The 14,932-nt window shown below is 38.7% G+C and overlaps 1 protein-coding gene across 1 annotated transcript; it reads left to right on the forward strand.

The window, feature by feature from the left end:
- Positions 1-79: 79 nt before the first annotated feature.
- On the forward strand, positions 80-14,475 carry LOC100690951 (integrin-linked protein kinase). Its single transcript, XM_003455938.4, has 13 exons — positions 80-380; positions 1,303-1,566; positions 7,716-7,881; positions 9,565-9,660; positions 9,748-9,844; positions 9,946-10,029; positions 10,264-10,349; positions 10,443-10,552; positions 10,772-10,899; positions 11,106-11,227; positions 11,312-11,411; positions 12,791-12,921; positions 13,041-14,475. The coding sequence occupies exons 2-13, from the start codon at positions 1,478-1,480 to the stop codon at positions 13,188-13,190; spliced, it is 1,359 nt and encodes a 452-aa protein (XP_003455986.1). The 5' UTR covers positions 80-380; positions 1,303-1,477; the 3' UTR covers positions 13,191-14,475.
- The last annotated feature ends 457 nt before the right edge of the window (positions 14,476-14,932 follow it).

A 14,932-nucleotide genomic window follows, 5' to 3' on the forward strand; every position in this document is an offset into this window, starting at 1 on the left:
ATTCAATATATGCGTCTAGTTGGAGGTCTGACATCAGTTGTCTGAGTCTGTAGTGTGTAACATTAAGTCTCAGAGCAACATGTTATGGACTACATGTTTTGACATGGTGGCATTTATTGTAATCCTGATCTGAGCTTCGTATTTTAGATTTTTGTACAAATAAAATGTAATTATTTCAAGAAAGAAAAAATCATGACCTCAGGGGGTGAATTTTAAGTCGTTGCAATTCTCCTTGCAACCTATAGGCGGCTCTCTCTCTCTCTTCTTCCTCCACGTACGGGTGTGGACGCACAGCGCTCTGAATGCTGGAGGTAACACAGCCAGGCTTGTAACTTTTCCTCTGTACAGCTACAATACACCGTAACAAGCTAACATATCCGGTAAGTTTAAAGGCATGGAGCTAATTTTTTTTTTAATATGACCTGTTTAAACTATTAAATAATCGTTCGAGTGAAATCCTCAGTCGGTCACCGTTAAATGAGAGAAACACGGACAGCCCCCGCGGCAGGATAGATAGTTAGCTTGTTAGCACAGACCCAATTGCATTTTATTTCACGACGTAGAAGATGCAAGTTTATAGTGAGGAGCTAACCGAGATATATATCTTCCATATGGTGTAGTAAAAGCAGTCGGTGGTGCTGCCAGGAGTAGAAGAACTAGGCGGCTGAGTGAGCTTTCCCCTCACTGTATTAGCCGGATAGCAAAGCAGCTAGTCAGGCAGTGACAACATTGTTGGGAGTGTAAATGGTAAACTGCGTGGATCAATGGCGCGTGAAACTGAGGTTGTGACCATACGGAAAAAAATATTGTATTATCCCACTTATTGGCTAATACCAGTCTCATAATCAATTAGATCTGCAAAACCAACACGAAGATAATAAGAAATCAACCAATTTCTTTCTACAAAGAAGAGCAGCAAATCCAGACTGTAAACTTGATAGGGCCATGAAGTGATTGATTTATTATCAATATATTAGTATAATCAATATAATATATTAGTCTGTTGCCTGTGTATTAAAGGAATACAGACTTCAGTTTGAGTCTGTATGAATATATTTATCTATTCTGGTGCCCATGGTGTCCAGGGCTATTTTTTCATACAGCTACATTATGTGACTCACTGTGTTGTAAACGGCATACCCACCCTGTATTACTCAGTTGGAGATTACTCAACACTAGGTTGTCTTGTCTGTAGGCTTTCTCCTTTTTAGGTTTGTACAGCAGTTTGTTTGTTTCTTTGTTTTTTAAGAAATAATTTTAACTGAGTGACCAATTTAAAAAAAAAAAAATCTATTTCTTTAGGGTCGTGTGGGTGCTGCTGAGCCTCTCCGATTGTGGTCCATACTGTCCCAAATGAGGGACTGATGCTGGCCAGGACGTGCCTGAACCCATCGGGTTGCAACTCTTGTCTGTCCCAGTTTAGTTCTGCATCTGCTCCCACGGGTGCGTCCTAGAAGAAAACAATACACCAGCCACAATGGATGATATATTCACTCAGTGCCGGGAAGGCAATGCAGTGGCAGTTCGTTTATGGCTGGACAACACAGAGAATGATCTCAATCAAGGGTGAGGTGCAGTTTTTTTCATAGCCAGAATTTATCAGTCACTTCTGTCCATATTATTTCAAATGAAAGTTGGACACTGCTTCCTAATTAAGAATTTAATTTAAATCCCCAAGCGGCTGTGCCTGTTTGCTTGTGACTTGCTAAAACATGAATTTGTTATTCCAGCTAGCGTGGATCAAAATGTCAAATGTGATCTTGTGTTTTATTTAATATATTATTCTTAAAGCTCTTCTCTGGTGCACTCTGAAAGCCCGCCTTTTCAGTCCCCCGTGAGATAGTGGACTGCCGCTGAACCCATTTCCTTGTGGGCGCATGTTTATGTTTAAAATGCCAGCACAGTAAATCAAAAGCGTGATGTTGGACAGGAAGCATGCTGTGATGGTATAGTTAGTCACAGCAATTAAAATCAGGCTCTGCATGTTCTGGTTACAACTTGGTTTTAGATTTGGAGGCAGAAAATATTGTAGGCTACTTTACTTCTGACATGACACATTTAGTACACAGCATTTTCTGTCTAATAGTTCCAGATAAAGAGTCCTGAGCTGCTGTTTTTATCCTAAGCTGGCTACATTGGGAAAAACTTGGCAGTCCAGTCTGGATGGCCACCCACGAATCTTGTCTTTTTAAAGATCTCTGTTTAAGATTTAGACTACCGGTGTTTGTTTTCAAAGCAAACAAAGAAATAATAAATGAGTCCATTTAATTATGTTCCCTGTGTAAGTGGTAGCTGTTCTCATTTCCTTCTCCATTTCTCCCTGTTTTAGTGGACTTGTGGTAGGGGGTTTTTTTTTTTTTACTGACAGTTATTCATTTGCAAATGACATAGTTGTCAAGCTTTCATGATGTTGCTAGTACTATAAAAACGGAAGAGCTTTTTTTGGATTAGTGGTCATCCTCTTTTTTTTTTTCTTTTTTTTGACATGAGGGTTTCTTGGTTGTAACCAATAAAACATCTGATAACTCACAGAAAAGATAATTGTTTTGGTAACTTCAGAGTCACAGGGATGTCTCAAGAAATATTTTAATGTTGTTAAAATTGCTATTTGATCACCATCTGTTTTTTCTTATTTGGTACGTGTTTGCTCTAAATATAAAAGAGGAACTTGTGGATATACATCATAACTTGAAAATATAGCTATATTCTAAAAATAGATGCAAAAAAATGAAAGTGATTTTTATGTCTGTCTATGCATAAACTTTATTCAGAAAGTTATATTTTTTTCATTTTCTTTGGCTTCCTGTTTGCTTTGTTTTTTCCACTTCTTGTGAGTCTGTCTGATTGCATTGAGCCAGTGTGGATTCATGCATGCGACTCGCCCATTAGTTGATTACACGTCTAGTTCCCTTTTCCGGCTGATGTGTGTCCTCCAGTGTATAAGACACTACAGAGTCTCTAAGCCTTCCTTTTCTGTGTTTTAGTAAACTCACTGTGCGCTTGCCTGACAGAACCCTCCCTGAGAGATTTTCTATGCTCTACAATGACGGTGTGTTTACACTGATGTAACTCCCAGATGAACAGTAGTAGTGGAATGCAGAATCTCCTTACAAGGAGCAACACATGGGCCTCAAGGGAAGCTTTTACCACCTACCAGAACTGAGGGGGAGGAGATTATAGTGGGCAGGGCTGAATAGACAGACAGAAAATCTTTGTGTATGTGGTGAGTTTTTCAAAAGAGGAATGCACAGTTAAGCCATAGCAGCCCACATCACCTTCCTCCTTCTGTACTGATATGTTTCCAGTATTTGTCGCCCCGCGGTATTAGATAGCTCAACTCATTTCCCCTTACTGCTTCCGCCAAGTTTAGAAAACTGTAATTGCAAAGTTTAAAACATATTCTCCTAAATATTTGTAATGTGGTCATTACTCTGGTCTGATGTTGTCTCTGAGTATTTTTTACAGTACCATTTTACTGGTTGGTGGATCATTATTATTATTAGTATTAACACAAAATGCTGGTGTTTATTATTGGGGGGGGGGAGATGGCCCTGTGTGAAAAAGTAAATTCTCTGTAAACCTAATAACTGGTTGGGCCAGCCATAGCATCAACAACTGCGATAACTTTGTGATAACTGGTAATGAGTCTTTCACAGTACTGTGGAGGAAATTTGACCACCTCGTCTTTTCAGAACCACCTTTTTAAGCTCAGCTGTCCAAAAAAAATGTGGTTAATCACAGTTAATTCAAGATTTAAGAAGAGGGGCAAATACGTTTTCACACAGGACCAGGTAGGTTTGCATAACTTTTCTCCCTTAATCAATGAAATCATCATTTGAAAACTGCATTTTGTATTGAATTGGGTTATATGTGTCTAATATTAAAATTTGTTTGATAATATAATTTGATAATGTAAGTGTGACAAATATGTAAAACACTAGGAAATCAGGAAGGGGGCAAAGACTTTTCACATGTATGTTTTCTCCCTATTCTGTAATGAATAGAAAATCCATAGTGTCTTCAACTTCTGGGAAAGCTTGAAGTCAGACTGTTGACAGATTAATTGATAATAATATAATAATAATTAGTTTTTCCCTTTGGTTTGACTCCTAGTAAGGTATCTGTACCATGTCCAAGAACCTTTTACCTCTAACATGGAGCTCCTTTGACCAGTATGATCGCTGTGGTTGATTGATGGTGGGTGTTTGGAAACACAGTGGTCTAAATTCTTGTTCAAATGGGTAGTAATGGATTCAGAACAAACAGTGCTGGGCATTGACAGAGATCATCAGGTTTGATTCAGGTCTCATGTTATTGGGTTATGATAACAATAATAATAATAATAATAATAATAATAATAATAATAATAATAATAATAATAATTATTATTATTATTATAATTTCCATCTTAAAAAAAAAAAAAAAAAAAAAGAGGGGCTGCCATCTGCTGCAACTGGTTGCTGGGTTAACAGGAAGACGAAAAGAAAAAAGGAGCATAGAAATACAAGAGCAAAACAGACTGTGGGAGTGAGTGGAAAGAAGTTAATGACAGTAAACAGCTGTATGTCAGTTCAACAGGAGGGAAAATAGGAGTGTGGAGAAGAAATGCTCTGTGCATCATGGAACGTCCTCCAGCAGCCCAAGCATATAGCAGTATAATTAAGGGAGTGTTCATAGGCACCTGATCCAGCCCTAACTGTAAGCTTTATCAAAACAGAAATGTTTTAGTTTAATTTTAAAAGTAGAGATGATGTCTGTCTCCTGAACCCAAACTGGAAGCTGGTTCCACAGGAGAGCAGCCTCATAGCTGAAGGCTCGAAACCTGCAGCCTGTAGTCTGAGAGCAAAGTGCTCTGTTGGGTCAATGTGAGACAGGTCTTTAAGATGTGATGGAGCTTGCTTATTCAGGACTTTGTGCATGAGAAGGAGGATTTAAAGATCAATTCTGCAGTGAAGAGAAGCTTTAACTCAAGTAATGTGATCTTTACTTTCACTGTGTCTCCTGTGCTCTGCTCCATGTGTCTGAACTGAAGTAAAACAAAAACAAATTAATTGGGTTAAGAAACAATAAATAATATGATTCTTTTAAATTTTCCTCTCTACCTTTTAATGGTAGAGAAAACATTGTAAGATATGTTAAACAATAAATTGGAAAGTGTTTCACACATTTGAATAAAAATATGTAGCTGTAGTCCTAAATTAGTCCTTCCTGCAGCTGTTTAGTGTAGCTAGTATCAGGTTGTTATTCTTGTATGCAGCTACTGGAAAAAGGATTTAACATTATCAGGTTAATTGTAACACTAAGAGATAAAATCTCAATCTATAAGAATATAAAGTATTAGGTAGAAATGCATTGAGATTTGGCTGTGGTAGTGGTAGTTCTACTGCAGTTTATGTACTTTTAATTTTAGAATGGTCCTTCTTGTCATTAGATATTTGAATGAATAAAATGAATCCTAGAAAAATGAGTTTTTCAAAAGTAAAAACACCAATTTACTATTCCTGTAGCTGCTTTTTAGATATTCCAGTGGATTTGTTTTTCTTTAGCCGAGGCTTGTTATATGAGCCGGTGGGGATGTCAGTGCAGAGACATACAGGGTGCAGACAGGGACGCTTCCTCTGCCTCTTCAGTCTGCCAGGATGAGTTCTGCTGGCAGGTGGAAGTGCCTGAAATAAATTACCGCAGTCAGTGAGGAGGGAGTGAGCAGGAGAAAACCCTGGCACTCAGGTCCCCGTGGGTTTGTGGGATGAAGGTAGCTTAAAGGGAAAATCCATCCTGGAACAAAAATACACACAGAGACCAGAGTGTTGAGGCTTACTTGATGTAACCACAGTACATTTTCAGCATATATATGTGGATCTGAGCTATTATTGTGTACTTTTTTTAGAATAAAATATTTGAATGGTTTTATATAAATAATTTAATAAAAATTAGTTCAGTGAACTTAGATTTTTCAAGATATTATATCTTGAAAAATAAAGGGAAAAAACTTTATCTAAAATCTTTATTTTGTTAAAATGTTTTGCACAAGTCATATTTGAACAAGTTGTGCATCAACTCAGGAAAATCTAAAAGAAAATCACACTGTCAAAGGCTATAGGGAATTATTATTGTTGTTATTTAAACTCAAAGTTATTCAGTGATATAAAACTGACAAAAGCAGCACATTGTATCATTGTAGAAGCTTTTGATTTGTAAGAGAACTCTCAGAACAAATGAGGAGTGATATGTTTAAAAGCTAATCCATCCATGGCAGCTGTTGTTAAACAGAACATTTAAGCCCATACATATTTTGTAATTTCTTGATTTTAAAGAAGATGTATATAAACCTTGATGCTCCACTTCCTCCCCCAAACAGACTTGCTTGGCACTAAAAGCTAATCAGATTAGAAGAGTGTGTGGGTAGTTTTTCTCTCATAAACTGAGGCTAATTAGTTTTCAGGATTTGGCCTTTTGGTCTGAGAGGAAATTGCTCTCTGAGTTGATCCACAGCAGGTTGCACAGTTAGATGTGTGTTGTGGGACTGAGGGTCTCTGTGGGACTCTTGATGCTGTTTTGTGTGAAAACAAGTCCGTGCATTGAGTGCCGGGGCAGACGGTTCAAATTCCTGCAGAGTCATAATACTCCCTCAGTTCTCAGATCTTATTATTATGCTGTCTGTCTACTTATAATTTTGGAAGAAGTGAAAAAGATATTAAAAAGAGTACTGTGCTCATGGAAAGTAAAATCCATCATAGTAGACCAGATGATCTGGTAGAAGTGAGTGGAGTGATGAGACAGAGTCATACTCACTGCTGAAGGAGGTCTCACTGAGCCTTTTAAGGGCTGCAGCACTGCTGTTTTTTTTGTTTTGTTTTGTTTTGTTTTTTGTCCAGTCTTTTTCATGATCGACTCTGTCACTGCGCTCTTCCTGTGTCTTAATCTCTGTGTTTCACAGTGAAGACACTCCATCAGTGTGTCTGTCATATAATCGAGGCCACTGTGCGACATGTCGTTTCTGCTGTCACCGAGACAGGAATGATGAGTGCCAGAGGCTTATTAGCTTTTGTCGCTGAGTCGCATGAGCTTCCTTTTTACAGAGGCAGAAAATTACTGTAAAAATGAATAAACTTATCATGCGTACATAGCTCAGCTTCACATCGCTGGCATAACAGATTATTGGGAACAAATATAATAAGTAATTTTGCAATAAATTCTGCATTCATGAAGGGTTTATCATTCAGTTTTTTCATAGAACTTATTCATAGCATTGCTTTGGAGCTGTGTTATCTACATTAAAGCAACAGTTACTAATGTTTTTCCTCATTTCACTGTAAGGTATACTTGAATAGCTCTATAATAGGTAGGATTAGTTGTGTAAATGTATTTTAATAGATTTTTTTAGCTCAGTTTTCTCATTGCACTGGTAATTAAGCATGAACTGAGGCATTGGCGATGTCACTTAACATGTATATAATGCAGAATAGCTGATAGACCTGATTATATACTATATTTCTTTACATTGAGGACCTGGGTTTTTCTTTTTTATGAAGTTTCCTTGTCAAACCAAAAACCCATTTTCCAAAATGGCTGTAGTTTTTACCATTTGGCCTTCTTCCAATGATACCACAGAGGTGTTTATGTGGAAAATTGCTGATGTTTTGTCACTCAGGGTTATACTCAGCAGGTTTTTGTATAAAAACACGTGCTCAGCTTGTATGCTTCTGTCCCTGTAGAGATGACCATGGCTTCAGCCCTCTCCACTGGGCATGCAGAGAGGGCCGCTCCAATGTGGTGGACATGCTCATCATGCGAGGAGCACGCATTAATGTCATGAACCGAGGAGACGACACACCCCTGCACCTGGCTGCCAGCCATGGACATCGCGACATTGTGGGAAAGGTAGAGTTCTTGTAAACACTGGAGCACAGTAACTCTGTTTAGAGTCTCTTGGATGAATTCCACTGCGACTATAACATAAAATGTATCATAAACATGTCATGGATTGTGTATAAAAGACAGACATCACCCATTAGTTTATGGACTCACCCTTGGCTTTCTGGCTACTGCTGCGTTCTTTATGTATGGAGTGATAGTAGTGCTTGGTGAGCAAGCTGCATTCATAGATTAAATGGACGTAACAATAGGCAGTATAAAAAATGGATGCAACTGTTGTGCCCTCATCACCCATTGGTTTCTGGCTTCCTGTTTTGAAGCCGTGAGTTGACTGTTTCTGTTGTTGCTGTCTTGGTTGCAACAAAACAAATATGATGAGGTTGGGCGGACCTGACTACTGAAACTACATGCTAATTGGTTAATGAGTCATGATTGACAAGTCATTTTCCATTGAGTGTGTTTTGTACCACAGATAATGTTGAAACATAATATGACTGAGAATTCTGAATTAGACTCCTTTTTTTGATTCAATATGGCCCAAACTGCGTGACTGAGACCATAAACTTAGCAGGAAAATGTTAGCAGAGGTGAAGACAGAAAGCCACAGACTTCTATAGGATCATAAGTCTTCTTGAATCTGCAGTTACTGCCATCTGGCAGCTTTCACATAGAATACAGGTTTAAGGCATATGCTTTCTTTTTCTGACTCAAAAGCAATATCTGTGTTTAATACTGTCCATAGGTCTGTTTAATAGTGGTAATTAACAGATTATTAAATACTAGAACTGTAGTCAGCACAAATTTCAGGCTCATTATGTATCAGCAGTACAAACATGGTCAAGAGGACCAGACTAGAGTTTGCAGAAGTGAAGCCTAGAAGATAACTTCTGGATACAGTTGTCTGTGTCTGCACATCTGTGTAGCAAAGCAGTCACACACCTAACTTTAAGCCTTATTCTCTATATGAGCTGATTTTATGCAGTTGTTGTTAGAAATTAGCAGTGGGGATCTAAATGCTTTTCTGTACAAACTGGCCGTGTTATTAATTGGAGACGGCGCAAATTCAAGATCTTAATATGCAAGTTTCAAAATGATGCTCTCCCTGCAAGTTTGGTTCATTAGCACAGGATATTGTGAAATGTGAAATGATATCATCTGAACAGCTGAAACATGTCCTGTCTGTTCTTGTACTTGCACCTTTTGTAACAGACAAAGCTGAAGCATGATTATAAAATGTGCTTACTGCTACATATAAAGGCACAGACAAAATTGGAGCTGCTAAGTAAATGGCAGCGACTTCAATGCAGCATATTAAACCTGCAGTGTTTTTCTTTATAGGAAACACAGCTGGGTTTTCAAAGTGCAGCAAACACATTGTGGCAATAAGTGTATTTTCTGTAAGGTGTTGATGTTTGTCCATAAAAGAAAAAAGGGTATTTTGTATTATCCTGTACACGGTCCTGTTGATATAATGGGGGGCTTCTGCTCCACGATGTCGATTTTAAAATGGCTGTAAAGCAGCTACTGAGTTTAATATTAGACACGTCTCAATACCTCTGGTATGTGTCTACAGGCAAGACAACCGTGCATGATTTTTCTTGGCAGCATTAGGATCATCTCTGTGTACAGCCTAAACAAGATCTGACCAGCCTTTCTCTGCATGTAATCCGTTGTTTTTCCTTCTTTTAGCTGATCCAGTGCAAAGCAGACACCAATGCCGTCAATGAACACGGGAACACACCACTGCATTATGCTTGCTTCTGGGGACAAGACCAAGTAGCTGAGGTTAGTGTGCCCCCTGGTGGCGATGAAGCTAAAACCTGTGTGTTTTAAAGTATTTTTCAAGTGTTGATAACGTTTGTTTTTTCTCAGGACCTTGTGACTAATGGAGCTCTAGTGAGCATCTGTAACAAGTATGGGGAAACTCCGATGGACAAAGGGAAACCTCACCTCCGTGAACTCCTCAGAGGTATGCCAGAGTGTTTGGTTTTTAAAAAAATGTCAGCGTCAGTCATACATCTTTCAGCTTTGTTGCTCTGTACTGACTTTCTCATTTTACTATCAATGCAGAAAAGGCTGAGAAAATGGGACAGAACTTGACTAAAATTCCCTTCAAGGACAGTTTCTGGAAAGGCACCACCAGAACCCGTCCCCGTGAGTCCCAGCAACCCATAAACCAATTTATTAGCTGACCACTTTCCACCCACAGTTTTTCATGCAGTTTTGAGTGCTGCATGAAATGGAAAAATGTTCTGTGCTAGTCTCCCAAATTAATCTTTATGTGGCTTTTGAAATTTCCACAGATTTTTCAGATTTCTTATAAATAATGGGCTTTTTGTCTGAGCTTTAACTCGCGTCTTGAGTTATGTCTCTGTCTTGTGTTTTTAGGCAATGGAACTTTGAACAAACAGGCAGGCATTGACTACAGACAGCTTTCTCTAGCCCTTAAAGTAAACGAGAACCAGTCTGGAGAGGTAATTTCTTCTTGTGTTTCATTGTGCTCGACGTTAATGCAGAACTGCTAATGATGAATTAAAGATTCACTTTTTTTTGTTTCTCTTCTATAGTTGTGGCAAGGGCGCTGGCAGGGAAATGAAATTGCCATTAAACTGCTAAAAGTTCGTGATTGGACCACTAGGAAAGGGAGAGACTTCAATGAGGAATATCCCAAACTCAGGTTCTTATTTAATCCTGACTTTTCTCTACAGGCTCTTTCGTTTTTTGCCTTCGCAGTCACTCATTTGTCTGTTTGCACTGTCTTGAGCCAAATTCTGTGTATAATTTTATTTCGTGGGGAGGTGCATCTCACACTTTTTATGTCAAATCCTTTGTGGATTTGCCTGTTTTTGTCTGTCTGTCTGTCTCCCCTGTCCTTCCCTCTTGGGCTGAATCCCAGGATATTTTCCCATCCGAATGTCCTACCCATGTTGGGAGCATGTCAGTCTCCTCCCGCCCCTCACCCCATCATCATCACACACTGGATGCCTTATGGCTCCCTCTACAACGTGCTGCATGAAGGCACCAGTGAGTACCTCTACTCTGGTCACAGGTCCATACTTGTCACCAGTTTGGGTGATTTGTAGGGATTTGTGATTTATTGGACTTAAGTATTTGTTTTGGTCATTAAGTTGTCATCACTTTTTCTACAGTAGCAATTTCACTGTCATCCAGTAATGTAGTGAAAGACATGGCTTAAACCTGTTATTACTTGTTCTTCATCATGCTGTCAGATTTTGTGGTGGACCAGACACAGGCAGTCAAGTTTGCCCTTGACATTGCTAATGGAATGGCGTTCCTACACACACTTGAACCCATGATCCCTCGCCATTACCTCAACAGCAAGAGTGTAATGGTAAGAAGAAGAAAACTACGAAGAAGAGATGTGTGGTACAGTTTTTGGAGGCATCTAAGTCAATTTTGTTTTCCCTTTTTACAGATAGACGAGGACATGACGGCGAGGATCAGCATGGCAGACGTCAAGTTTTCCTTCCAGTGTCCTGGCAGGATGTACTCGCCAGCATGGGTAGCCCCTGAGGGTAGGCATCAGTCATACAGCACAGATCCAAAGTGACAGCTGAAGCCACACAAGCTTGCACTTGAATGATGGATGCAGGAAACTGTAGACTGTCTCTGAGCCAAATGTAATTTGCAGCTGATTTCCCCAGGAGATAGATTGAAATCAAAGTTAGCTGGAAACATAAACTGATTACAAAATGTGAAAATAACCAGGGAACATTTGCAACGGAGAAGCAAACAGAAACGGCGTGTGGGGGATGGGATACAGGATATTTATCACCACCAGTTACATAGAAACAACATGTATGTATGTTGTGATATGCAAGCAAATATTTCTTGTGTTTAAAACACAAATACACAGAGTTGGCATGGTAACAAATTTTGATAATATGCCTTTATATTCAGGAATTTTTTGTAATATGTAATAATAGAAATGCACTACTGTTTCGAATTTTCCTTATATTAGCAAGTTTGCTTATTGTATCATTTTGCAGAAGAATTGCAACAATATGTTTCTACTGCTTTTGCAACATGATGATATTTACATTTCAGTCATTTCTAAAGGATTATGGAATTTGGTTTAATGGCTGGTTGGTAATTGGTTTTAAACAGGCTGTTCAATCTTCAAAGAAACATGGCCACTTACACACTTACAGAGGCATGAGTTTAGTTAGATTTTACTTTAGCCTGGAATCCAAGCTGATGTATATGCACTAACTTTACAATAGGACTAAACAGATGGCACAAGACACTGTTGTTGAAGTAAATGTATTTAAGCTGACATTAGGTTTGTGCTGCGCTTTGTATCTGTAACCTGCTACCTGCCTTTGTGAAATCAGCTGCTCAAATGTCTTCAGTTTCTCTTCATCTCCAAGATTTGGTTTCCATAGCAACATATACTGTACGATGCTAGATCACAGGCAAAAAGCCCACAGAGCTCCATGTTGTTCAAGCTTTTTTTTTTTTTTTTTTTTTAAGATAAATACTGAACTGTCGTGCAAAATACATTCCTTAGGATTCCCCACTTTATACTGTATACTGTATATATTTCTGCTTCTCTGCTGCTGTTTGTAGGCAGACACTAGTTTGCAAGAGTGGAAACAGAAATTGCCTCTATTTTTTCTAATGCAGTATTTTTTTGGACATTACTTGCTGCAGATTAGTAGACCATTGACTACTATATTTTGTACCTGAGTTCTGCAGACTCGTTGACATGACACTGCATGTGACACAAGGTGGTGATTTTGATCAGCTATTCATGATATCAAATTAGGCACATCCTAAGGAAGGAACCGCCCCACTAGTTGCAATAACTTTTCATTTCTCCACAGTAGTCTGAGGATGTGGCATGTTGTTACGTTACTCTATAACCTTCTTTATTTTTCTTGGCATTGCTCAGCCCTTCAGAAGAAGCCAGAAGAGATCAACCGCCGGTCAGCAGACATGTGGAGCTTTGCTATCCTGCTGTGGGAGTTGGTAACCAGAGAAGTGCCGTTTGCTGACCTGTCCAACATGGAGATAGGCATGAAGGTTAGCAGCACTGTTGCTTATTAGATTAACAACTGGATATCAGCAGCTTGCAGACAGACCTCACAATTATGACCTGTTAGTTTAATGGATTTAATGTGTCTGTATGTTCTGGGTTATAGGTTTCTTTGGAGGGGTTGAGGCCCACTATCCCCCCTGGCATCTCTCCCCACATTTGCAAGCTCATGAAGATATGCATGAACGAAGATCCAGCAAAGAGGCCTAAATTTGACATGATTGTGCCAATTCTGGAAAAAATGCAGGACAAGTGAAAAAACCTCTTCTGACCTTCTTTACCTAACCGATGAACAACAGGATATCTTAACCCAGATTTGACTCTGAGATGTTGGTGTGGTGCTTACCAATATTGCCTTAAAGTCTCATTCTCACCCTCTACCGCTGTATTCAACGCCACTGTACCTTCTGCTTGTGAGATGAATTCAGCAGAAATCACTCCTTTTTATATTTTGTTTTTTTTCTTCTTCTGTTAGTGATATCAAAGTTTTATTACAGTTTTTGTTACTGATCTGCTGACACTGTCTGCAGAAGCATAGTATTTACTGTTCACTGTATAAACTGCAATCATATTGAATTGAGTACAATCTCAAGTGACAGAATAACCTGTGGAGGTCAGCATGATATTCTGTTGAATTCCTTCTGTGGTGGGCCTGCCATGCTGATCCTCGCTGTATTAAAAAGTCTCCCTCTAAGGTGACTGCTCCTTTTGCAATGATGGCCCATAACAAACGGATAACATATTAACCCAAAGCTTGTGGGAATACGTTTGTTGTATTAATATTATCAAATGTTTGAAGCTGAACATTTAAATGTATTAGATAATAAAACAATATGAATGAGCAGTGCCCTTGAGCGCACGTACAAAAAGCAGCATTGTGCCTTTTAGCTGGGCTGCATAGTGGTAATGATGAGCTTGGCCTTTTCGTAGACCGACTATATCCTGTGCAACCTCCCAATGATTTAAAACTGGCCATAAAAGCTTTTCTGTTTGGAGTTTTTGGGAAAAATTCACCCAGAATGGAATGGAATTCTTGGTAATTGTGTTAATGTAATCGGCATTACTTATTTGCTTAATCTTTCAGTAATTGTTATTTTTTCCCTGATACATTATTTGAATCCTGTTTGCTCTACTGTTGAACAAAAACGTCAGTCAGCTTGTGTCATCATGTATGAAAGTGTTTGGGCTCAATGCTGACATTTCTTTGTGAACCGACGTGAAAACTGCATCCTATTATGTAATTTATTAAAGCATAAGATAGATACAGTCAAAATTAGGTGTTGTCAGGGACACTTCCCCCAGTTTCTTGGTTGTCATCAAGGGTTTGACTAAACATGTGTTTGTGTTCGCTCATTTGTTATTTGATCCACTGGATTACTTCTTGCTTTATATCCCACTCAAGGTTTTTTTGTTTGTTTTACTTCAGTCTTTTCTGTGCCTCCACCAGCTTGCTTGTTTGTGCTGAAGCCAAAATCAAGAATGACATATGCAAATGTATGTATTTATATATAAGTATATTAAAAAATAGAACATATGGACAACTTGAATGTGGGCATTTTCTGGAGGGAACTGGACATGACAGGGTTATTGTGGAAAATGTATAAAGATTGCAAATAGATCTCTTTAAGAGAGGCGACATAAGTTTCAGGGTATTGACATTTAAATGTAACATTCATCTTATGAGGAACAGGGCTTTCTGTAGTATTGAGTCTCGTTATCTCAGTCAGTATCAGTATCGACATACAAATTTGATCAGAAATGTAAAACATCAATGAGTAGTATGAGGCAATAATAGAGTTAAGGGTTTATCACTATTTTAGAAAGCATACTTTCCCAGTATCGGGCATACTCTCCAGGTACACCTGTTTAACTGCTTGCTAATGCATATATCTGCTATCATCCAGTGCATTTAGGCATATGAACATGGTGAAGCTTAGATAAACCTGAGCATTAGAATGCAGGAGAAAAATGATTTAAGTCACTTTGAATTTGGTGTAG

The sequence above is a fragment of the Oreochromis niloticus genome, linkage group LG14, assembly GCF_001858045.2.
Source record: "Oreochromis niloticus isolate F11D_XX linkage group LG14, O_niloticus_UMD_NMBU, whole genome shotgun sequence".
Taxonomy (NCBI): Eukaryota; Metazoa; Chordata; class Actinopteri; order Cichliformes; family Cichlidae; genus Oreochromis; species Oreochromis niloticus.